At 42.8% G+C, this 26,174-nt stretch overlaps 1 protein-coding gene across 3 annotated transcripts; it reads right to left on the bottom strand.

Annotated features, from left to right (window-relative positions):
- Positions 1-1,921: 1,921 nt before the first annotated feature.
- Positions 1,922-23,080, bottom strand: LOC127905951 (alpha-synuclein-like). 3 transcript variants are annotated; one of them, XM_052526044.1, is made up of 6 exons: positions 22,880-23,080; positions 21,977-22,122; positions 21,698-21,727; positions 18,919-19,061; positions 9,780-9,857; positions 1,922-2,537 (listed from the first exon to the last, which is right to left on the bottom strand). In XM_052526044.1, the coding sequence occupies exons 2-6, from the start codon at positions 22,095-22,097 to the stop codon at positions 2,517-2,519; spliced, it is 393 nt and encodes a 130-aa protein (XP_052382004.1). In that variant the 5' UTR covers positions 22,098-22,122; positions 22,880-23,080; the 3' UTR covers positions 1,922-2,516. The 3 variants fall into 3 exon arrangements, with proteins under 3 accessions (XP_052382004.1, XP_052382005.1, XP_052382003.1); XM_052526045.1 differs by having other exon boundaries at positions 21,995-22,122; XM_052526043.1 differs by having other exon boundaries at positions 22,899-23,080.
- Positions 23,081-26,174: the final 3,094 nt, after the last annotated feature.

Here is a 26,174-nt window from a genome sequence, read left to right as displayed (position 1 = left end):
CACACTTCTGTGAAATCAAACTGTCCACTTAGGAAGCAACACTGCTTGACAATAAATTTCACATGCTGTTGTGCAAATGGAATAGACAACAGGTGGAAATTATAGTCAATTAGCAAGACACCCCCAATAAAGGAGTGGTTCTGCAGGTGGGGACCACAGACCACAGACCACTTCTCAGTTCCTATGCTTCCTGGCTGATGTTTTGGTCACTTTTGAATGCTGGCGGTGCTTTCACTCTAGTGGTAGCATGAGACGGAGTCTACAAGAGGCTCAGGTAGTGCAGCTCATCCAGGATGGCACATCAATGCGAGCTGTGGCAAGAAGGTTTGCTGTGTCTGTCAGCGTAGTGTCCAGAGCATGGAGGCGCTACCAGGAGACAGGCCAGTACATCAGGAGACGTGGAGGAGGCCGTAGGACGGCAACAACCCGGCAGCAGGACTGCTACCTCCGCCTTTGTGCAAGGAGGAGCACTGCCAGAGCCCTGCAAAAGGACCTCCAGCAGGCCACAAATGTGCATGTGTCTGCTCAAACGGTCAGAAACAGACTCCATGAGGGTGGTATGAGGACCCGACGTCCACAGGTGGGGGTTGTGATGACAGCCCAAAACCGTGCAGGACGTTTGGCATTTGCCAGAGAACACCAAGATTGGCAAATTAGCCACTGGCGCCCTGTGCTCTTCACAGATGAAAGCAGGTTCACACTGAGCACATGACAGACGTGACAGAGTCTGGAGACGCCGTGGAGAACGTTCTGCTGCCTGCAACATCCTCCAGCATGACCGGTTTGGCAGTGGGTCAGTCATGGTGTGGGGTGGCATTTCTTTGGGGGCCGCACAGCCCTCCATGTGCTTGCCAGAGGTAGCTTGACTGCCATTAGGTACCGAGATGAGATCCTCAGATCCCTCAGGAGACCATCCGCCATCTCATCAGGAGCATGCCCAGGCGTTGTAGGGAGGTCATACAGGCATGTCTAGGTGTGTTCCTAGTCTAGGCATATTGTAGGTCTATGGTGGCCTGGATTGGTTCCCAATCAGAGGCAGCTGTTTATCATTGTCTCTGATTGGGGAACCTATTTAGGTTGCCGTTTTCCAGTTTGGGTTTGTGGGTTATTGTCTATGTTATGTTGCTTGTTAGCACAGTGTTTCTTTAGCAGTCAAGTTAGTTAGTTAGTTAGTTAGTTAGTTAGTTAGTTAGTTAGTTAGTTAGTTAGTTAGTTAGTTAGTTTGAGTGTAATTTGTGTTTTTACCGTCTTTTCATTAAATCATGCATTCACACCACGCTGCGCTTTGGTCTACTCAATACGACGATCGTGACAACATGTCTGTGGAACTTGTTCAGTTTATGTCTCAGTTGTTGAATCTTATGTTCATACAAATATTTACACGTGTTAAGTTTGTTGAAAATAAACGCAGTTGACAGTGAGAGGACGTTTCTTTTTTTGCTGAGTTTGTATCTCGGGTGTCCAATCAAAAACCCATCTTTTGACCAATGGGTAAAAATAATGTTAATTGTGTAGATAGAAGGATGGTCCAAATGTCTCAATTATACTCCGTTCAAAAGTTATTGGAGTTATATTCTCCTTTTATCATTTTTGGGGTTTTCTCACAAAACAAATGTACATCTGTGAAATGTCAACAGACCACTGAGCGTATACCAAGCTTTTTATTTTCAAAGCCTTTTACGTTTAAGTCAGCTTGCCATGATAATTTAGCTTTTTGCAACCTGCGGAAAAACTAGTTTTAGGACGACCACCAAAAAATGTAAAATCATCAAGTTGTTACGAGAAACTTGCTATGTCAGAGTGCGGTGCTTATTATTGGCTGTATTAGGTTAGGAAATCCGACTTCTTGGATATCATTAGTGATATGTTAGAGAAAGGCTCCACTGAACAATTCAGAACATGAATAATCATATTTGTCTTGGTTTAATTTATTTTATAACATAAGGAAGTGACATGTCATCACCAAAACAACATGCGTTTTCCCACCCTCGGAGCAGAGTGGGCGGACACCGTCCTGTATACAGTATTTGTATTTACTTCAAAGTCCACAGACAGATAGACAGAACATAAAGGTAGTCCCTTCTGTGTCCAGGTGGCTGCCTGAGTGGGAGGGAGTTACTGAAGATGGGCATATAGACCCCACTCAGGACTGACTGACGGAGACTCCAGGACACACACGGACACGGACGCACACACACACACACACACACACACACACACACACACACACACACACACACACACACACACACACACACACACACACACACACACACACACACACACACTGGCGTACACCCACTAAGCATTAAGACACACCCATACACACGTTACACACACACTAATAGATACACACACAGAGTCATACACACACACATGGTACAGACTCCATTAAGGAACACAACGAGGCACAACTGGACTTGGCAGGGTGACATGGAATGTTTTGATAGTTGATTCTGGATTGTTACAGTAGTTCTGGATTTTTCTAAGATGAGGCACTTGACAGTGCTGTACTTCTAATAGCCATCGGAATCCTCCTGCAAGTACAGATGGGGAGAGGTTACTTTTAGAATTATTATGAAATTATTTTCCCACTTGTGTAACAACTGATAATACTAAACTCTATTACCATGTAGAAAGCAGTTACTATGTAAGTACATGTTAATACAATGTCACTACAGATATTTCACGTTTCAAGTTTTAATGTCACGTGCACAAGTACAGTGGAAAGCCTTTTTGCAAGCTCCAAACACAACAATGCAGTAATCAATATCAACGTAGCACTAAAAATAACACAAGGTAGAACAAAAACACACAATAAATAAAAATAAGAAATAAGAAGAGCACCAGAAAGTAAGAAGCTATATGCAGGGTCAGTTCCAATACTATATTTACAATGTGCAGGAATACTGAAGTGATAGAGGTAGTCATGTATAGGTGTAAGGTGACTAGGTATCAGGATATATGATCAACAGCAGCGTACAAAACATTAGTGTAAAAAACATTAGGAACACCTTAATATTGAGTTGCACTTCCTTTTGCCCTCAGAACAGCCTCAATGTGTCGGGGCATGGACTCTATTTCTTTTTTTTTTTAAGTAACCTTTATTTAACTAGGCAAGTCAGTTAAGAACAAATTCTTATTTACTATGACGGCCTCTACAAGGTATCGCAAGCACTTTACAGGGATTCTAGCCCATGTTGACTCCAGTACTTCCCACAGTTGTGTCAAGTTGGCTGGATGTCCTTTGGGTGGTGGACCATTTTTATTGTATGTCAGTACGTGTTTGTAGAGTCAGGAAAACGTGTGAGTGTTGGAGTGTCAGTGTGCGTGAGTGTTTAGAGTCCTGTGAGTATGCATAGAGACAATGCAAAAATGAAATACAAGGGTCACCTAATGTGTAGTTACATAGGTATTAGGGTAACTTAAGGTAAAGTATTACCCTATTTGTACATAATGTTAAAAATAAGATGAATTCACAAATCATATCATATACATACATAGTGCTGATGGATCATGATGATGGTGGATGGAACCCCAAAGGACTTCTTGTGAGGAAATGGGAGCCTCACCCATCTTAACAGCCAAAATAAACAATTTAACACAAAAACCCATGTAAAACAATCTGATGAATGAAACATGGAAAAGGATGACTATCTAAAAGGGGATGTGTCACGCCCTAACCTTAGAGATCCTTATTATTCTCTGTGTTTGGTTAGGTCAGGGTGTGACTCGGGTGGGAAATTCTATGTCTTCTGTTTCTTCGTTTTTGGCCGAGTGTGGTTCCCAATCAGAGGCAGCTGTCTATCGTTGTCTCTGATTGGGGATCATACTTAGGCAGCCCTTTTCCCCATCATTAGGTTGTGGGATATTGTTTTCCGTTTAGTTTCTGTAGCCTGACAGAATAAAGATAAAGATACGATGTACGCCTACCACGCTGTGCCTTGGTCTCCTTCCACCAACGAGAGCCGTGACAGGATGATGAGGAGTAAACCATTAACTGTTGATGCACTAACCATGCTTCTATCCAACCATTTCACATGGATGAATTTCCTGACTCGTGAAAATGTCACGACAGGTCTGACAGAAACATGAAATGCCATTACAATTTTATAAACGGATTCAGAACATTTCTTCATTCGACATGGTGGGGTCTTTTTGTGTCTGTTAAATTAATTCTGCGAGAAATCGCGGTGGAAACCGAGTGATGCGATGATATGTTGTGTGTTCCTCCCACTAAGACTCGGGAAAGCATGCAGTTTATTAGGTTACAGATTAAATAAATTATGATGAACTTTAAGGGGTGGTGAAAGTACAAGGTGATGAGCTTGATGCTCCTTTCCAATAAATATCTAGAGTCTTATTCTAGTGACGTGATGATCGAAGCTTAGCTGCCGTTTGACAAATACAAATAATATCGCCCCTATCCATATTAATCTCATAATGTAGGTAGCCTACCCGTATTGTATCTGCGAACTGTTGGATAGAGCGCATGTGCCAAGACCAGATTGGGCACATTTTCTATATATTTTCTATATAACGAAAAAATATAATTCGATTTTAAAAATGCGATGGTATGCCATTTAACTTATTTTTTCATTGGTATTTTTCATTCGGTACCTGGGAATCTATGCACACTACGTGACTCTCATCCCCTATGTGCACTAACATTGCGTTATAACGCACAGCCTTTTATCCACTAAAAGTAAGTTTGATGGAAACACCACTGGTGGGAAAATGTGCATCTTTGATGAAGATTTTAGAATATTTGCATGAAAATCTGTCGCAAATTGGATGGAAACCTAGCAAATGACTCAGTTTGAGACTCTGAAATATTGATTTTATTGTCACAAAAGATCAAAGCAGGGCTCTCGAACCTGTAACGAACCTCGTCTGTCGTTTGAAGAGAGTCAGACCGAAATGCAGCGTGTAGGTTACTCATGACTTTTAATGAAGATAATGCGGTACATGAAATAACTGAAAAGTACAAAAACAACAAACGAGTGAAACTAATACAGCCTATCTGGTGACTAACACAGAGACAGGTACAATCACCCACGAAATACAACGCGCACTCAGGCTGCCTAAATACGGTTCCCAATCCGAGACAACGAGAATCAGCTGACTCCAATTAGGAATCGCCTCAGGCAGCCAAGCCTAACTAGACACACCCCTAATAATACACACTCCCAATTAATACAAACCCCAATACGAAATACAACATATAAACCCATGTCACACCCTGGCCTACCCAAACATATAACAAAAACACAAGATACAATGACCAAGGCGTGACAGAACCCTGTTCCTGGAGAGTTACCCTCCCGAAGGTTTTCACTCTAAACCCAGCTTTATCTAACCCTTTAGTTTATCAAAGGGTGGTTACATGCTGACCACACTGCTTGCATCACGTCCATGTTATTCAATCATTGCACCCACACTGCTCGCGTGTGTCAACGAACATCTGCTTAGCTGGCGCATATACCCACGTGGGTGAAAAAAAAGATGATCTGTGGTCCACACTCCGGTCAGTTGTAATAATGCAGTAAAGTTGGTTGCCAACCACCATATAAATTCCAAAGAAGAAAAAGTAGCCTGATGGAAGGAGAAGAGGTGACGAGAAACAAATTTGGTTTACCGTTTTATCTGTGGATTAATTGTCGGAGTAGAGGACCTTGTGCATTTCAGGTAAAAGAGCAACCCAATGTTTGTACACCAGGACAAATTAGCTAGCAACAGTAAGCTAGTTAGCTAAATTGCCATAAATGTTTAATGCTTTTTGACCTCTCCCCAAACGAATATAATTGGATCAGAGTTTGTTTTAATATTTCAACCTGCGTGTCCTGATCGCATCTGGTGTGGGTGAACAAAATCAACTTGTGTGCAATGGTGCACGCAGACGCATGCGTGCGTGCGGTTAGGTCTGCATGTCAGGGTTGGAGTGAAAACCTACAGGATGATAGCTCTCAAGGAACAGGTTTGGTGAGCCCTTGACTAGAGCCTCTGACACAGATTTCTAGAGTTGTTGTTGTTATTTACTGTAGTATTTTGGGGAAAGCGCACAGTTTAGCCTAGCTAAACATTAGGAAGGCTTCTCTTGGTTTGATGCAGTTTAAACAGGTAGTATGTATTCAGGTGAGGTGATAAATAACTAGCAATAAGTTAGTCTACCAGAGCAAGTCCTTCTACTACGGTTACAGCATTGTTGCGTGAGGTATTTAATTTGATTTCCCCCCTTTATAATGATGATTGGGACCTGCTCGTGGTAGTTTTGTGATAACTGCACAATTTCAAAGTTGTTAATAAAACCAGACATATTGGGACCCAATATCGTTTCAATATTTTAACGTTTAAATGTTCACACTAGAGGTCTTCACGAATCCAACAGATCCAAAATTCCGAACGTGTCCGTGTCCTAAATTCAGACCTAAATTTTGCCTTGGATCTGGGTCGAAACGAATATGTAATTGCCACGGATGTATGTACAGTTGAAGTCGTAAGTTTACATACACTTATGTTGAAGTCATTAAAAAAAAAATTCAACCACACCACACATTTTTTGTTAACCTCTCTGCGCACCGAACCCGTTAGCGGGATGAAATTCGACAACATACAGTGATCGCTACATAAATAGTCATATTAAATATTCATGAAAATACAAGTGTCTCACATGGGTCGAGAGCCTAGAATATTGCTAATCCAACTGCGTTGTCAGATTTAAAAAAGGATTTACTGCGAAATAATACGATGCGATTATCTGAGAACAAAGCCCCATAAAAAAAACTATTTCAACCAGCACAGGCGTAACAACATCACAAATTGTTTACCTTTGACGATCTTCCTCTGTTTGCAATCCCAATGCTCATTGTTACACAATGAATGGTCTTTTGTTTGACAAAATCCATTTTTATAGCCTAACACGAAACATTTTGTGAACCGCTTGTGTCTTGAATTCCGTCTCATTCCATTTTCGACGACACATTCAATGTAAATGCACACACTAAACGTGACTTTTCCAGTCATGTTTGGTTTCATTACAATCAACTGGTTTGTTTGTAACACAACCAAACCTGATGGGTCATTTCGCGGGACGTATTGACTGAAAGAAACCGATTTGAAGACAACAAGTCATGACATCATTGTGCACCAATGATAAGACCGCTGTTTCATTGATTGACTGTATTTCTACCCAATGACCACTGATCGTCTTGAAATCTAGCTGGGTAGATAGCCAATGAGCTGAGGTAAACGGCAATATGTAATGTTTATGTGTTGGAAGACCAACCCATGTAGTAAACTCCGGCATAAAGAGGTTCATTCGCCATTGAAGATTCATACCGGAAGGAGCCACGCATGTTACGCACAGCATTGTTTTGGTAAAGCACATCTTCAGCTGTTTATAAATCAATCAGTATGGCGACTAAGTCAGGGAAAGCTAAATCTAAGTCTAGATATACAGATGTACACACAATTTTAGAAGAAATTGATCGGGAAAGTGAGACAGAGATTGTTGGACGACGATTCATTTAGCGATTCCCAAATGGAGGAATATTTTTTGAACATAGAGGACATTGTTTTGGACTGGTAAGTTCTTCTCACCCTAATACCATTGTTTGAAATGAATAATATAAAATATTATTTGTGATTTTTTTATTTTAGTAGCAATATATAAAAATGTAATGTAATGAAATGTGAGATGCGTGTGTCTGCCGCCCCACCCCACGCCCACATGAAATAGCCTATTTGAGGCTGTTGAGGGGAGGGCAGGCCCACAATAATGGCCAAAGTGAAATGGAGACGGTAGATACAGCTGGTCTGTTGTAATATAATAAAGACAGTAGATCTAGCTGGTCTGTCATAATATAAATGAGACAGTAGATCTAGCAGGTCTATAATAATATATTAAACCTTATGTTCCCTGTACTCTATCAGTTTATTATACCTGTTGATACAGGGCTCACACAGTGGAGCAAAAAAGTATTTAGTCAGCCACCAATTGTGCAAGTTCTCCCATTTAAAAAAGATGAGAGAGGCCTGTAATTTTCATCATAGGTACACTTCAACTATGACAGGCAAAATGACAGCCCTGACCTCAATCCCATAGAAAATGTGTGGGCAGACTGAAAAAGCGTGTTGGAGAAAGGAGGCCTTCAACTCTGATTCAGTTACACCAGCTCTGTCAGGAGGAATAGGCCAAAATTCACCAATTTATTGTGGGAAGCTTGTTGAAGGCTACCCAAAACGTTTGACCCAAGTTAAACAATTTAAAGGCAATGCTACCAAATACTAATTGAGTGTATGTAAACTTCTGACCCACTGGGAATGTGATGAAGGAAATACAAGCTGAAATAAATCATTCTCTCTACTCTTATTCTGACATTTCACATTCTTAAAATAAAGTGGTGATCCTAACTGACCTAAAGCAGGGAATTTTTACTTGGATTAAATGTCAATAATTGTGAAAATCTGAGTTGAAATGTATTTGGCTGAGGTGTATAGTCGTGGCCAAAAGTTTTGAGAATGACACAAATATGAATTTTCACAAAGTCTGCTACTTCAGTTTGTATGATGGCAATTTGCATATACTCCAGAATGATATGAAGAGTGATCAGATGAATTGAAATTAATTGCAAAGTCCCTCTTTGCCATGCAAATGAACTGAATCCCCAAAAAACAGCCCTGCTACAAAAGGACCAGCCGACATCTTGTTCGTTATTCTCTCGTTAACACAGGTGTGAGTGTTGACGAGGACAAGGCTGGAGATCACTCTGTCATGCTGATTGAGTTCAAATAACAGTCTGGAAGCTTCAAAAGGAGGGTGGTGCTTGGAATCATTGTTCTTCCTCTGTCAACAATGGTTACATGCAAGGAAACACGTGCCATCATCATTGATTTGCACAAAAAGGGCTTCACAGGCAAGGATATTGCTGCCAGTAAGATTGCACCTAAATCAACCATTTATCGGATCATCAAGAACTTCAAGGAGAGCGGTTCAATTATTACACTTGTGAAATGCTTGGAATTATACTTCGGTATTCCATAGTAACATCTGACAAAAATATCTAAAGACACTGAGGCAGCAAACTTTGTGGAAATTAATATTTGCGTCATTCTCAAAACCTTTGGCCACGACTGTATGTAAACTTCAGACTTCAATTGTCTATGCATACAATGCCCTGATGCATTTAGCGTTCAAATCAGGTGGACAATTATTGTTTTAGGACAGTAAAAACCAATACAACAATAGTCTATAAAGTTTTTAACATCGTAAAAACACAATAAATTGTTGTTTTGATATTTCTTATAGGCAGTTTTAAGGACACATAAGTAACGGTGTAATTTTGGGCCAATATCACCTGTTTATTGATGTCGCTGGCAGTGCCCAGTTGGAAGTTTCTTTCTCTCTCTTTCTACTCTCGGATCTGGAAGGGTCTCTTTCATCCGAACCGTCATGGGTCTGTTTGGTTCTGTTTTCCAAAAGCCTTTTCGGAATGGGTCTGACTACCCTCGGGTCCATTCGGAACGGGTCTCAGTTTATAAATGTTATATTCATGCATATCGGGTTGGGTGGGAAAGCCATAGATCCATTTCGGGAACGTGTCTAACTTTTTGAACCCGTGAAGACCTCTTCACATCCCTATGCTCATGTGTGCCCCCAAACTTTTCCTAATCCTGACTGTTTTATCTCGATTGTTTTTAAAACAAGGTGCGCCACCATTTAAAAAAGGTTGGGAGCCACTGCTCTAGAAGATGTTGTAAGTAGTAGGTAAATATCCTACCTCTGCAGCAGTATCACCACCCTCTGGGTCCACTGTTGACTCCTTGATAGGTGAGTCTTTAGACATAGCATCTTCATCCTGCAATAATAACACACATTCACTGACCAGGTCAACAGTGGGGAAGTGTTGGAAATATCCACATTAGACAATGACCACTTTTGTTAGTTGGTTGCTGTATACACAAAACATTAGAAACACCTGCTCTTTCCATGACATAGACTGACCAGATGAATCCAGGTGAACGCTAGTATCCCTTATTGATGTCACCTGTTAAATCCACTTCAGTCAGTGTAGATGATAGAGAGGATCAGAAACTTTTTTTTCTTCTTTTTTTTATTTAGCCTAAAATGACATACCCCAATTTAACTGCCTGTAGCTCAGGACATGAAGCAAGGATATGCATATTCTTGATACCATTTGAAAGGAAACACTGAAGTTTGAGGAAATGTGGAACTAATGTAGGAGAATATGACACATTAGATCTGGTAAAAGATAATACAAACAATTCAAAAAAAGAATTTGTTCCATCATCTTTTTGTTCCACCAAGACAAAGACCATCGTGTATTATTGCAGTGTAGGTGCAATTTAGATTTTGGCCACTAGATGGCAGCAGTGTGTGCGTGCAACATTTCAGATTGAGTCACATTTCAATACTGGACAATATTTTTTTATCAAGTCTGCCCAAATGTACCGAATTGGTCAATTGATACATTTTCAAGTAAATAATTATAGAGAAACAACAATGATATGGTAATGTAAAATGTAAGTTTACACACTCCTAGGAATGTCATACATGATGGATCAGTAGCTTACACACTAACTTTCACACATCTCGATGGCTGGGTGGGGTGTGTGTGGAGTCAGAGACAGCAGGGGTCGAAACTGTAGAACCCAGTTCCTACATTTGAATATAAAAATTGATTTTATTAAACAAAACTATGCTACATTTTCTCTCTGGGACCCTCAGGATGACAAATCAGAGCAAGATTACTGAATGTAAGTACATTATTTACCTTCAGAGGTGAATGTATCAAACCAGTTGCCATGAAAAACGTTTTTGTTGTTGTGTACTCTCCTCAAACAATAGCATGGTATTTTGTAACTGTAATAGATACTGTAAATTGGACACTGCAGTTAGATTAACAGGAATGTAAGCTTTCTGCCCATATAAGACATGTCTATGTCCTGGGAAATCCTGTAGAGGTTAAAGAAGGCTTTTTAAGCCTTGTGTAATGAATCTCCTCTTCTTCCGAAGAGGAGAGGCGAAACGAATCAGAGGACCACTACGCGGCGTGGTAATTGTCCGTGGTTCTTTTTAATGCGTAAAGGTACACATGAACAAACTAACAAAAAAACAAGAAATGTGAAAACTCAAAACAGTCCTATCTGGTGCACACACAGAGACAGGAACAATCACCCACACACACACAGTGAAACCCAGGCTACCTAAGTATGATTCTCAATCAGAGACAACTAATGACACCTGCCTCTGATTGAGAACCATACTAGGCCGAAAACATAGAAATTCCCAAAACCTAGAAAAACAAACATAGACTGCCCACCCAACTCACGCCCTGACCATACTAACTAAATACAAAACACAGGAAATAAAGGTCAGAACGTGACAGTACCCCCAAAGGTGCGGACTCCGGCCGCAAAACCTTGACCTATAGGGGAGGGTCTGGGTGGCGTCTGTCCGCGGTGGCGGTTCTGGCGCGGGACGCGGACCCCACTTCACCATTGTCTTAGTCCGCTTTATTGTCCGCCTCCGTGGCTTTCTCACCATGGCAACCCCTCTCAATGACCCCACTGGACAGAGGGGCAGCTCGGGACAGAGGGGCAGAAGCTCTGGACAGAGGGGCAGGGGCTCTGGCGCCTCTGGGCTGAGGGGGCTCCGGCAGCGGCGCCGGACAGGCGGGACGCTCCCGGCAGCGGCGCCGGACAGGCGGGAGGCTCCGGCAGCGGCGCCGGACAGGCGGGAGGCTCCGGCAGCGGCGCCGGACAGGCGGAGGCTCCGGCAGCGGCGCCGGACAGGCGGGACGCTCCGGCCGCGCGCCGGACAGGCGGGAGGCTCAGGCCGCGGCGCCGGACAGGCGGGAGGCTCTGGCAGCGGCGCCGGACAGGCGGGATGCTCCGGCAACGGCGCCGGACAGGGGGAGGCTCCGGCAATGGCGCCGGACAGGCGGGAGCACCTGCAGGGAGGAGACAGAGAGACAGCCTGGTGCGTGGAGCTGCCACAGGAGGCAGCGGCGCCGGACAGGCGGGAGGCTCCGGCAGCGGCGCCGGACAGGCGGGAGGCTCCGGCAGCGGCGCCGGACAGGCGGGAGGCTCCGGCAGCGGCGCCGGACAGGCGGGAGGCTCCGGCAGCGGCGCCGGACAGGCGGGAGGCTCCCGGCAGTGGCGCCGGACAGGCGGGACGCTCCGGCAGCGGCGCCGGACAGGCGGGACGCTCCCGGCAGGGAGGAGACTGAGAGACAGCCTGGTGCGTGGGGCTGCCACAGGAACCACCAGGCTGGGAGACCTTCAGGAGGCTTGGTGTTAGGAGGAGCCTGAAAGACCGGGCTGTGGGGAGCACTGGAGCTCTGGTGCGCAACCTTGGCACCACTTCCCCAGGCTGGACAACTACTCTAGCCCGGACCCTCCAGAGTGCAGGCACAGGTTGAACCGGGCTGTGGGTAAGCACGGGAGATCTAGTGCTTACTACACGCACCTCTCCCTAGGCTCCACTCCCACAGTTGCCCGGCACGAGCGGAGCGCAGGCAGAGGACGCACTGCACCCTCCCAGCGCCCCGGAGACACAGCACGCAGAGCCGGCGCAGGATAACCTGGGCCAAGACTGCGTACCGGCGACCAGACCCGCTGAGCAGGCCCCATACGCCCTGGCTCAATGCCCACACTCGCATGGCACTCTCGGGGGGGCTGCCCTATAGCGCACCGGGCTATGGACACGCACTGGCGACACCGTGCGCTTAACCGCATAACACGGTGCCTGACCAGTAATGCACTGCTTATCATGAACACGAGGAGTGAGCTCAGGTCTGCTACCTGGCTTAGTACCACACCTCGTGTGCCCCCAAAAAAAAAAAAATTGGGGCTGCCTCCTGCATTACCTGTCGCACTGCCGTGCTGGCTCCTCATATTGCCGCCGCTCAGCTTTCGCTGCCTCCAGCTCTGCTTTGGGGCTGCGATTTCCCCCAGCCCGTGCCCAGGGTCCCTCTCCGTTCAGTATCTCCTCCCATGTCCAGGAGTCCTGTGATGGTGGCCTCTGTTGTTGATGCTGCTGCTGCTGTCGTCGCTGTCCTTTTACCACGCCGCTTGGTCCGATTTTGGTGGGTGATTCTGTAATGAATCTCCTCCTCTTCTTCCGAAGAGGAGAGGCGAAACGGATCAGAGGACCAATACGCGGCGTGGTAATTGTCCATGGTTCTTTTTAATGCGTAAAGGTACACATGAACAAACTAACAAAAAAAACAAGAAATGTGAAAACTCAAAACAGTCCTATCTGGTGCAAAGACAGAGACAGGAACAATCACCCACAAACACACAGTGAAACCCAGGCTACCTAAGTATGATTCTCAATCAGAGACAACTAATGACACCTGCCTCTGATTGAGAACCATACTAGGCCGAAACATAGAAATTCCCAAAACCTAGAAAAACAAACATAGACTGCCCACCCAACTCACGCCCTGACCATACTAACTAAATACAAAACACAGAAATAAAGGTCAGAACGTGACACCTTGAGACAATTGAGACATGGATTGTGTATGTGTGCCATCAGAGGGTGAATGGGCAAGACAACATATTTAAGTACCTTTGAATGGGGTATGGTAGTAGGTGCCAAACTCACCGGTTTTAGTGTGTCAAGAACTGCATCTCTACTGGGTTTTCACGCACAGTTTCCCATGTGTATCAAGAAAGGTCCACCACCCAATGGCCATTTAGCCAACTTGACATAACTGTGGGAAGCATTGGATTCAACATGGACCAGGATCCCTGTGGAAAGCTTTCGATACCTAGTAGTGTCCATGCCTCGACGAACGGAGGCTGTTCTGATGGTGGAAGGTGTTCCTAATGTTTTGTACACTCAGTGTATTCCAAGACAAGCGTGCTAACAATTGAAGGCTGTGGAAATAAACCTATTACATTAAATTGCTTCTTGATCCCATGCGCTACAATACAAGGCATTTATTGGTGCTTGTCATTGTTGTGACCTTTAATAAGATACAGGCCGGTGACACATACAGCTCCACTCATCTCCTAGTGTGTGTGTGTGTGTGTGTGTGTGTGTGTGTGTGTGTGTGTGTGTGTGTGTGTGTGTGTGTGTGTGTGTGTGTGTGTGTGTGTGTGTGTGTGTGTGACATGGCTACCAGCTGACAACCTTAGAGCAATTACCATGCTCTCTCCTCCTGTATGTGTGTGTGTGTAGGTGTGTTTTTTGTGCCCTCTTCTCCTGTATGTGTAGGTGTGTGTTTGTGCCCTCTCCTCCTGCCATTCCATTTAACACCGCCCACTGCGTCTCCATCTGTTCACGCAGCACAGCCAGAAACACACACACACACACACACACACACACACACACACACACACACACACACACACACACACACACACACACACACACACACACACACACACACACACACACACACACATACATAGAAAGAAGCACACCACACAGTGTCTCTCAACACCCACCGTGGCCAATAAATACTGTCTCTACTGTGCTATTTTCTTTTCTGCTAATAATTTTAAGAAACCCAAACCCATGAAGCCCCATGATATAGTTATTTCAAATGATAAATAAAAACTGGAATATATTATCCAGGTAAAGTATTAACTTGTAACTATGTAATACATACATTTTTTCACTTTTAATTTAGCCTTTCCCATATGAAACATTAACAAGATTTTGATTGTGTTCCTCTTGTCTTGTGGCTCAACAACCGAACATACAACAGAACAGCATCTGTGACACGAGTGCAATGAGTCGGTCTACGGGAGCTGGTGAGGTGTGCTCTCTGTTCTGTCTTACCAGCCCAAATCCATTTACCAGCCGGAGCATCGCTGCTAGCGCTGCTAGTTGTTTGTGTGTGGGTGGATGGGTGTTCCATTCAACAAACAAACAGGCAGCAGCCTCGCTCTTCCTCCCTCGTCATCAGACACCCCATCTCTCACACTGTCTAACTAACTGATGAGAGTTGGCTGGCTGCTGTGGACAACCAGATGAAAGTAGATTGATCACTCTGCTCCCTAACCTGCTGTTCCATGCTTGCTTTAGAGAGGAGGTATGGAGAGATAAAAGTAAAGAGAGATTGCGCCTGGGTCGGAGCCCCGTAGGCAGAGAAGCTCCTTTGATGGGCTCCTTTTAAATTTGGTCGATATCAATGACACTGTAATGACTGGGGCTCAGAACTCAAGCAGGGACAGACAGGCACTAAGGCTCTGTCTAAATGAGATCAATCCAATTCTGTGCACCATCTCTGGCTTCGTTCCAAATGGCACCCTATTCCTTATATATGTAGTGCACTACTTTTGAACAGCACCCATGTAGGGAATTAGGGTGCCATTTGGGACTTAGTTTCTGTATTTCTGTGTTTCTTCTGTCAAACTCGGAGGACACGTTAAGGTGTTACACAGAGGACGGATTAGGCATTAGACAGGGTTTGGAGATAAACCGCTAGGTAGCCAATCAATGGCCACAGGAAATGCCACAATCAAACGTCTTTAAAAACAAATCAAATGGACAGGGGATCGTGTCGACACACAGGCGATTAACAGAGAAAACAAAGATTGTAATTGGCTGAAAGATAATGCTGAAGATCTTACTCGGATTACCAGAGTGGTTCCAAGGCATTGCCTCCTGTCCAGACCAAAATATTTATTCCTTTAGCAGCAAAAATTTCCACTACTTTTATCTTATTCATCAGTAGCAATTCTGGGTGTGTGTCGGTAATTATTGTTCTGAAGTTCTTGATCTTGGAACCCAGAACCAAATCTTGTGTGAACACTGGGCACCTACTCAATTTGTTTAACATTTACGTTAACAGTCAGTCATTAAATTCTAAATCCTACATCAAATCAAATGTATTTATATAGCCCTTCGTACATCAGCTGATATCTCAAAGTGCTGTACAGAAACCCAGCCTAAAACCCCAAACAGCAAGCAATGCAGGTGTAGAAGCACGGTGGCTAGGAAAAACTCCCTAGAAAGGGCAAAACCTAGGAAGAAACCTAGAGAGGAACCAGGCTATGAGGGGTGGTCAGTCCTCTTCTAAAATCTACATACAGTAGGAGCTCCTCAACAAACCTTCAATTGAGCAGTACACTGTTCTCTTCTCTGCCCAGGGAGATTCTATTTGTTTATAACTTCCTCTCAGTAGCATAACCACACCCTAATTGTATAATCCCTCTAGAATTATGTCCCATTTAACACTTTATTAACCTCTGTGTGTGCGGATGTGTGTGTGTCATGTAACAATTTATTAATCTAGTCATAAACGAACACAGGCAAAGGAGGAAGGCAGCTAAAGTTATTGTCCTAATTAGTGAGGTTTTCTCTCTGATTGATATCGTAGATTTTTTCTAATAATAATGCCAGTGTGTGTGTGTGTGTGTGTGTGTGTGTGTGTGTGTGTGTGTGTGTGTGTGTGTGTGTAAGGACAATATACAGATAATGAATGCAATGATTGCTGAGTACCTGTGACGTCAGCAGGGTGCTTTGGGGTGGCTAATTCACCTGGCAGATTAACACTGTTAAAGCAACAATCTGTCATTTGTTTTTCATACAAATGGCAGCCCCTCCACGTCTTTTGCTATAAAGCTGATGGATGGGGCTGGAGAAATGCAACCATTCTCAAATGCATAGATTGAGTTCAGTTCTACTAAACTCTTGAGGCAAGTTTTTCCCTCAAGCATCAATGGGTGTTTTGTCATTCATTGAATTGACCATTTGAACAGCTGTACATATTGCAGATTGTCCCATTAATTGGAAGAACATGGAAGGGCAGACTGAAGAAACTCTGTTGTTTTGCTGTTGGTTTGATGATTAATCATCACTACTATTACAAGGCCAGCATTGCAGGCAAGCTTTACTTTAATATGTCCACGATTCTGTTTAGTTTTGTTTTGAAAGAGAGACAATCCATTTGTCATCTTCAGAGACCATCAGGGCTGCAAATTGTCTGTCTGTCTGGATCTTTCTCTGCCTTTATATAAACAGGCCTTCAGACAGACAAGTGAGAATCCATCCTGCTTTTTATGACAGAGAACTAAGAACGCCGGAGGAAGAGGATAAGAAAGGAAAAAGCAACAAGCCAGAGGACTCAAGGTCAGGCTTCATTTGACAGGGGGGGGGGGAAAGAGAAGTGAATTAGCTGTCACATATAAAATGGTTGAAAAATGCTGTGCTGAAAGGACAGCATTCAGATGGCAATAGGTTCTGATGAAATGTCGGTATCAAGACTAAAATGAATAGCAAAGGTTGCTTCTGTTCTCTCGTACAGTACATTCGGAAAGTATTCAGACCTCTTGACTTTTTGCACATTTTGTAACGTTACAGCCTTATTCTAAAATTGATAAAAATGATTATTTTTCCCTCATCAATCTACACACAACACACCACAATGACAAAGCAAAAACAGGTTTTTATAAATGTATTAAAAATTAACTACAGAAATACCTTATTTATATAAATATTCAGACCCTTTGCTATGAGAATAGAAATTGAGCTCAGGTTAATCCTGTTTCCATTGATCATCCTTGAGATTTTTCTACAACTTGATTGGAGTCCACTTGTGGTAAATTCAATTGATTGGACATGATTTTGAAAGACACACCTGTCTTTGTAAGGTCCCACAGTTGACAGTGCATGTGCAAAACCACAAGAACACAGTGGCCTCCATCATTCGTAAATGGAAGAAGTTTGAAACCATCAAGACTCTTCCTAGATCTGGCCAAATTGAGCAATTGGGGGAGTTGGGCCTTGGTCAGGAGGTGACCAAGAACCCGATGGTCACTCAGACAGAGCACCAGTTGGGAGGACTTTCTTGAAGGACAACCATTTCTGCAGCACTCCACCAATCAGGCCTTTATGGTAGAGTGACCAGATGTAAGCCACTCTTCATGACAGCTCAATTGGAGTTTCCAAAAGGCACCTAAAGACTCTGAGACCATGAGAAACAAGATTCTTTGGTCTGATGAAACCAAGATTGAACTCTTTGGCCTAAATACCAAGCGTCACGTCTGGAGGACACCTGGCACAATCCCTACGGTGAAGCATGTGGTAGCATCATGCTGTGGGGTGGTTTCAGCAGCAGGGGCTGGGATACTAGTCACGATCAAGGGAAAGATGAACGGAGCAAAATTCAAAGAGATCCTTGATGAAAACCTGCTCCAGAGCGCTCAGGACCTCAGACTGGGGTGAAGCTTCTCCTTTCAACAGGACAATGAAAGCACACGGCCAAGACAAAGCAGGAGTGGCTTCAGGACAAGTCTCTGAATGTCCTTGAGTGGCCCAGCCAGAGCCCAGACTTGAACCCATCTAACACCTCTGGAGAGACCTGAAAATTGCCGTGCAGCAACGCTCCCCATCCAACCTGACAGAGTCTGAGAGGATCTGCAGAGAAAAATGGGAGAAACACCCCAAAAACAGGTGTACCAAGCTTGTAGCCAAGAAGACTCAAGGCTGTAATTGCTGCCAAAGGTGCTTCAACAAAGTACTGAGTGAAGGGTCTGAATACATATGTAAATATGATATTGCATTTTGGTAATGATTATTTTTGCAAAAAAAACTATATATATATATATATATATATATATACGTTTTTGCTTTGTCATAGCGGGGTATTGTGTGTGGGGTATTGTGTGTTGATTGAGGGGATTATTACAATAAGGCTGTAACGTAACAAAATGTGGAAAAAGTCAAGGGGTCTGAAAAGTTTCAGAATGCACTGTATATGTGTATAAGAATAAAAAGTAACCCCCACTTGTTTGTCATTCATCTCAATTTAAATGTTGTGTGAGAGAGAGGCAGAGCTAAAACTAAGAGATAGAGAGCTGTAAAGTGTTTGTGTAAGTGATGGTATCAAATATTGAACAAGGTAGGAGTATGGGTCAGGTATCTCAGGTTCTCACCTGTTTGGCTGTGTCTTTCTTGACCAATCCAGTCGCAGCAGCAATATTCCCCGCCCCCTCCACAGTCTTGTGAGCCACTGCTGTCACACCTGTTACCATGGCTCCGCCCACCTGGGAAACGCCAGACACTGTTTTACCTGCAACTACCAGGAGAGGGAGAACATATGTGGTGGTCACATCTAGATAGATTTTAACCCACTTAATCTTAACATTTCTCCAAGTTTCACCTTCGTTGTAAAGCCCTAGTTATTTTGTTGCTTTGACAGTCATTTCTGAAAAACAAGCTACCATTCCCAGTCCCCAGGTGGAATTCTGTCTGATTTAAAGAAGAAATGGTCAACTTGTTAACCCTAACCCTAATCCTATTTTATTGTGTTACTTTTTTTTATTACTTTAGTTTATTAAGTAAATTTTTTCTTGACTAATATTTCTTAAAACTGCAGTGTTGGTTAATCTTTTCTATTTATTTCACCTTTAACCTGGTAGGCCAGTTCTCATTTACCACTGCAACCTGGCCAAGATAAAGCAAAGCAGTGTGACACAAACAACACAGAGTTACACATGGAATAAACAAACATACAGTCAATAACACAATAGAAAAGTCTATATACAGTGTGTGCAAATGCAGTAAGATTAGGGAGGTAAGGCAATAAATAGGCCATAGTGGCGAAATAATTATAATTTAGTAAACACTGGAGGGATAGATGTGTAGAAGATGAATGTGCAAGAAGAGATACTGGGGTGCAAAGGAGCAAAAAAAAAAAGAAATAACAATATGGGGATGAGGTAGTTGGGTGGGCTATTTACAGATAAGTATGGGCTTGGAAGTAAGCCTTTAATGTTAAAGTCTACACCTGTTGTATTCAGCGCATGTGACAAATACAATTAGATATGATTTATAAGAATACATTTACTATAATTTACTATATTCTTTTTTTTGTTTAACTTCTTAAGATGGTAAAAACATGTTTTTTTATCAAGTTGAACATGTGCTCTTTATGACAGAATTTTAAAATGAGGTGAAATCAATGTTTTTTTGGACCAAGTAACACTTCTCAAAAGGCACCAAATTGGTGGAACTTACTTACAGTGCCTCCAGAAAGTATTCGTATCCCTTAACTTATTCCACATTTTGTGTGTTGTTGTGTACAGCCTGAATCTCGAATGATTTAAATTTAGATTTTTGGTCACTGGCCCACAATACCTTATAATGTCAAAGTAATTATGTTTTAGACATTTTTACAAATTAATACAAATATTTAAGGTGAAATGTCTTGAGACAATAAGTCTTCAACCCCTTTGTAATGGCAAGCCTAAATACGTTCAGGAGTAAACATTTGCTTAACAAGTCACATAAGTTGTATGGACTCACTCTGTGTGCAATAATAGTGCTAAACATGATTTTTGAATGACTACCTCATCTCTGTACCTCACACATACAATTATCTGTAAGATCCCTCAATTGAGCAGTGAATTTCAAACACAGAGTCAACCACAAAGACCAGGGAGGTTTTCCAATGCCTCGCAAAGAAGGGCACCTATTGGTAGATGGGTAAAAAAAAGCAGGCATTGAATATCCCTGTGAGCATGGTGAAGTTATTAATTACACTTTGTATGGTGTATCAATACACCCAGTCACTACAAAGATACAGGCCGGAGGGGAAGGAAACCGCTCAGGGATTTCACCATGAGGCCAATGGTGACTTTAAAACTGTTACAGAGTTTAATGGCTGTAATAGGAGAAAACTGATGATAGGTCAACAACGTCGTGGTTACTCCACAATACTAACCTAACTGACAGAGTGAAAAGAAGTAAGTCTGTACAGAATAAAAAATATTCCAAAACATGCATCCTGTTTTTAATTAACAAGGCATTAAAGTAATACTACAAAAAATGTGGCAAAGCAATTAACTTTTTGTCCTGAATACAAAGTGTTATGTTTGGGGCAAATCCAATACAACACATTACTGAGTACCACTCTTCGAATATACCAGCAAAGTGGTGGCTGCATCATGTTATGGGTATGCTTGTTTAGAACTGGGGAGTTTTTCAGGATAAAAAGAAATGGAATGGAGCTAAGCACAAGCAAAATCCAAGAGGAAAACCTAGTTCAGTGTGCTTTCCACCAGGCACTGGGAGATGAATTCCCCTTTCAGCAGGACAATAACCTAAAACACAAAGCCAAATCTATACTGGATTTGCTTACCAAAAAGACAGTGAATGATCCTGAGTGGCTGAGTTACAATTTTGACTTAAATTTACAGGAAAATCTATGGCAAGACTTGAGAACGGTTGTCTAGCAATGATCAGCAATCAATTTGACAGAGTTTGGGGAATTTTGAAAATAATAATGGCCAATGTTACACAATCCAGGTGTGGAAAGCTCTGTCATTCACCTATTAACTTAATCCAATGAGTATTGCACACTAAGGCAATTCCACCACGCTTGCTGATTAACCTATGGGGTCACTTGTGCAATAATCACTTCATTTTCTGTCAACCAATAGGTATAAATCTAGGGCGTATTTGTCAACCTACCCCTTGTCTCTGACTTGATGTTGTGCAGCAACAGTCTTCCAACGACCTTCCAGCTCCCCACCACCACCAGCATAATAACCCGAAGGCCCATTATCGGAACCCCGTTCTAAGGACCATTCCTCGGAGACAAGGCCTACCCCAACTATTCAATACAATTCCATATCGTATTCTGTCTCTGCTGTAATTCAGTTAAGCCTGTACTCAACTGAGTAATGTTGGTAATGGTGACATGTAGACTACCTGTTGTGACTCCATCCTTTGTTTTGTTGCCTATGAAAAAGAACAAAAACGTGAAGGACGGGTGACAAATATTTAACATCCCATTGATGTCAATGGGACCACTGTCATTAAATAAAATGATCTCTTTACATAGTCTGATTAACCATGCTCGTACATCATTTCTAATATTCAACATCTCAACATCTCATCTCAGCAACACTTATAGCATTCGACATCTCAGCAATGATTTAAAAGCAAGTTAAAGGAAAGAGCAGGTCGGCTACAATTGTCAAGACCTACCGACAAAGATAACGCCACCTTTTGTCATCTCAGCCGCCCCAGTTACTCCCTGCTTTGTCTTCTCCGCTGCAGCCACGACCCCATCCTTGGCTTTCGAGAACCCCTTTATTAGCGCGTCCATGGTGTCCAAAATGACACAGCAACAGCTGTGGAAATGTCAAACCGGGCAGTGCAGTCAGTGCCGTGAAGAACTTCTAGAACTTCTATCTCGGTAACCGGTGGCGTTACGATGGGAAGGAGGAGGAGGTTTGGGTTTTGCAGAAATGCCACCTCCACCATTCTCTTTCTTTTGACAGACCCGGCAGGTTAATGTCGTTTATAAACACAGTCTGGGATCTTAATCACAGCAACTTTGTAACATATCATACGAATTGGATTCAGTAACATACCATACGAATTGGATTCGTAACATATCATGAATTGGACGTAAACGTATCATACGAAATGGATGACTTCGTACACAATTGGATGAGGTATTACACACAAAACTGGGACCCGTTTAGGCTAGGGAGCACTACATTCAAAAGTACTGGCTGAAATATATACATAAGTTCTGGAGCATCACTTTGTATTCATAACATGTATTCCAATTCCCTTTTTACATGCATGACAATGATTATGATTATGATTATGGACAACAAGAGCCAGGTATTTCTCGTTAGAAGCCTTGGTGTTTCCGACTAGGTTAAATCTAGTCTACCACACCTGTTGGCAGCACACATCACATCTGTCCTCCAGAAACGATGTCTCAAGCCTAATTTTATCATGAACAATTCCGACACCAGCTCGGTCTTACATTTTCATAGAGAAGGGAAATAATAACAATTGTAGTTTATTGAGAATAATTAATTATGAAACAAAATTGACTGGTGTTGAAAAAATGGCATTCGAATTGCTACAAACCTGTGGATTGTTTGCGCACCTGTTATTTGCCTTCCAACTTCCCCTTTCGACACTGAAATCCGTGTTGCCTTGTCTAGATTTCGCCCTGCAGGTTTGAAACCGATACTCTTCTCCGTTTCAGAAGCAGACAGAGATTGCTCGTAATTCCGTGGTGCTGATGCTGGGAGAGCTCGAGATAGAATGGCTGCTTTACTGTCTGCATCCCACCACCTCGTGCGCCGCCCCACACACATCCCCTCCCCTCTCCTCTCCATTACCCATCTCATTCAATCAGTTATGGTGACAGTGGATCTTGGATGGATAACAAGCATCATGGGAGAGGATGATGAATGCTACACACTGTAATCACAAATAGCATCTGTGTCTGATCACCCACTTCCCTCCCCTTTATTTCTTCCTCCATCCCCACCCTCATAATCCTCACCCCTCCTTGTCTCCCTCCTCCACCCCTGCCCTGCCACTTCCTGTGGACCACCCTGGGGGCCCAGTCGGAGTCCCTCTCTCTCCACCCTCACTTTTTTCTGTCTCTCACTCACTCACTCACTCACTCACTCACTCACTCACTCACTCACTCACTCACTCACTCACTCACTCACTCACTCGTGTAACTCAGTTGTGCTATGGACGTTTTCCAACAGAAGATGTGTTTGTGGTACAGTAACTACATTCACCTTGGGCTACTTTACCTGATCTGGGTAAGGACCTGACAATTGCCAAAGATGTCAGCCACCCCAGCCATGGGCTGTTCACTCCGCTACCCCCTGGAAAATGGCACCGGTGCATCAGCGCTCGAACAAACAGGCTCAGAGACAGCTTCTATCTCCAAGCAATGAGACTGTTGAACAGCTAAGTGATGGCTGCTCAACCTCCATTCTGCACCGACTCTAACTGCACTGAGTCACAGGTTTCTAACCACACACTCACACACACTCACACTGACACTTTTGCATTGAACGTGACTCAGAAACACTGCTGTCCAGTCACTTTTATACATGCCTTCATGTACATATTGTATCTACCTCTACTACCACTTAATCCCTGCACATTGATATGATACTGGTACTGGCCTTGTATGTGTCATTAATTATTGTGTTTTTATTTTCTAATTAGTTTTCATTTGAGCATATCTCTCTTTAAGACCCTATTCTGGACTTTCTATTTTCTTTCCTTTGACATTGACACTGCACTGTTGAGGAAGAGCTTGAACGCAAAATTGTACCTGTATCGTTTACCCCTGTTTGCATTCTGTGCATGTGACAAATACACTTGGATTTGACCGTGGTCTTTCTCATAATTATAGGAATGGTTGCCAAATGGCATTCTATAACATGCACGACAATGACTGTGAAGACACTTTGTTAGAAATACAAATGAAATAATACTTATCACAAAGCAGCAGCAGCAGACATGGTGGCAGCGTGCTGGATCAATCTCATAAGCAGCCAGGGGCTCCAAGGACTGTTGTGAGCATCTGCAGGACTATCACATCAATCTGTCTAAGCTTCAGTAGTAGGAGGGTGGATGGGCAAACTGGGCATTCGGTTAGCCACCATCATAGCTCAGCACAAAGCTTGTGGACATCATCTTCTCGGTCCACACTACAAATATAGTAGGAGGATAGGAAGACGTGAATTAAGATAGAATAGGGTGTTTTTAGTAAAGTTGTGCACTTTGTGCTCCCAAACTTTACACCGGATTCACCGCAAAGTCCCAGGCCATCTGACTGTACATCATTCAGTATCTCCTCTTGTCTTCCCTCCATGCCTCCCCTCCCAGCATTGTTTACATCGTATAAGACCAAACTCTCTAGATAATGCTACAAACACTTGGGAAAAAGCCTATGGAAAATGTCCTGTATATTGTCTTCTAACTCCCAACCTTTATGTTGCATCACAGAGAATATAGAATGCGTCCCAAATGGCACTTTATTCTCTATATAGTTTGACTAGGGCTCTATGCACTACGCAAGGAATAGGTTTGGGACACAGCCATAGAGATTTGTTTCTGTGGAATAAGAAATGAAAAAAACCTAATACATTCCACTCTAATAACAATTAAACAGGCACTTGTATTCCTAGCCTGATTCCAAAGACGTAATTGTGATGTTTAGACATTCTTTCCTGAGCTTAGTTGCAAGAGCGATCCTCTGTGTCTGTTTAACAGAAGTGCTTCTTTGTTGACAAACGTGAATTTCAGAGGAAATTGGCATTTCTTCATTTCCATCACCCATGAGAACTATTGGAGGACCATAACTAGGGCTGATTTGAGAAGACGTGTCTGTGTGTGTGTGTGTGTGTGTGTGTGTGTGTGTGTGTGTGTGTGTGTGTGTGTGTGTGTGTGTGTGTGTGTGTGTGTGTGTGTGTGTGTGTGTGTGTGTGTGTGTGTGTGTGTGTGTGTGTGTGTGTTCGCGTGTAGATGTACGTCTGTGCGTACGTGTGCTTGCATTTTAAAATTCACTTATAAAAGTTTTAAAAGTTAAGTAAAAAGTTACCCCTTGTACAGTTGAAATCAAAAGTTTACATATACCTTAGCCAAATACATTTAAACAGTTTTTCACAATTCCTGACATTTAATCCAAGTAAAAACTTCCCTGTTTTAGGTCAGTTAGGATCACCACTTTATTTTAAGAATGTGAAATGTCAGAATAATAGTAGAGATAATGATTTATTTCACCCATGGTGTTTATACTTAACGTACTATTGTTTGTACAGATGAACGTGGTACCTTCAGGCGTTTGGAAATTGCTCCCAAGGATAAACCAGACTTGTGGAGGTCTAGAAGGTCTACTGATTTCCTTTGATTTTCCCATGATGTCAAGCAAAGAGGCACTGAGTTTGAAGGTAGGCCTTGAAACACATCCACATTGACTCAAATGATGTCAATTAGCTTATCAGAAGCTTCTAAAGCCATGACATAATTTTCTGGAATTTTCCAGAATCTACTTGAAGATCCATGGCAAGACCTGAAAATGGTTGTCTAGCGATGATCAACAACCAATTTGACAGAGCTTGAAGAATTTTAAAAATAGTAATGGGACACTGTTGCACAATTCAGGTGTGTAAAGCTCTTAGAGACTTACCCTAAAGACTCACAGCTGTAATTGCTGTCAAAGGTGCTTCTTCAAAGCATTGACTCAGTGTGTGAATATATATGTAAATTAGATACATATGTATTTCATTTTTAATAAATATGCAAACATTTCTAGAAGCACTGCTTACTTTGTCATTATGCGGTATTGTGTGTAGTTGGGTGAGAAAACAATATTTAATCCATTTTGAATTCAGGCTGTAACACA

The sequence above is a fragment of the Oncorhynchus keta genome, chromosome 9 (genome assembly GCF_023373465.1).
Source record: "Oncorhynchus keta strain PuntledgeMale-10-30-2019 chromosome 9, Oket_V2, whole genome shotgun sequence".
Classification (NCBI taxonomy): Eukaryota; Metazoa; Chordata; class Actinopteri; order Salmoniformes; family Salmonidae; genus Oncorhynchus; species Oncorhynchus keta.
Note: the sequence above shows the minus strand (reverse complement) of the source record. Positions and strands in the feature narration are given on the sequence as shown.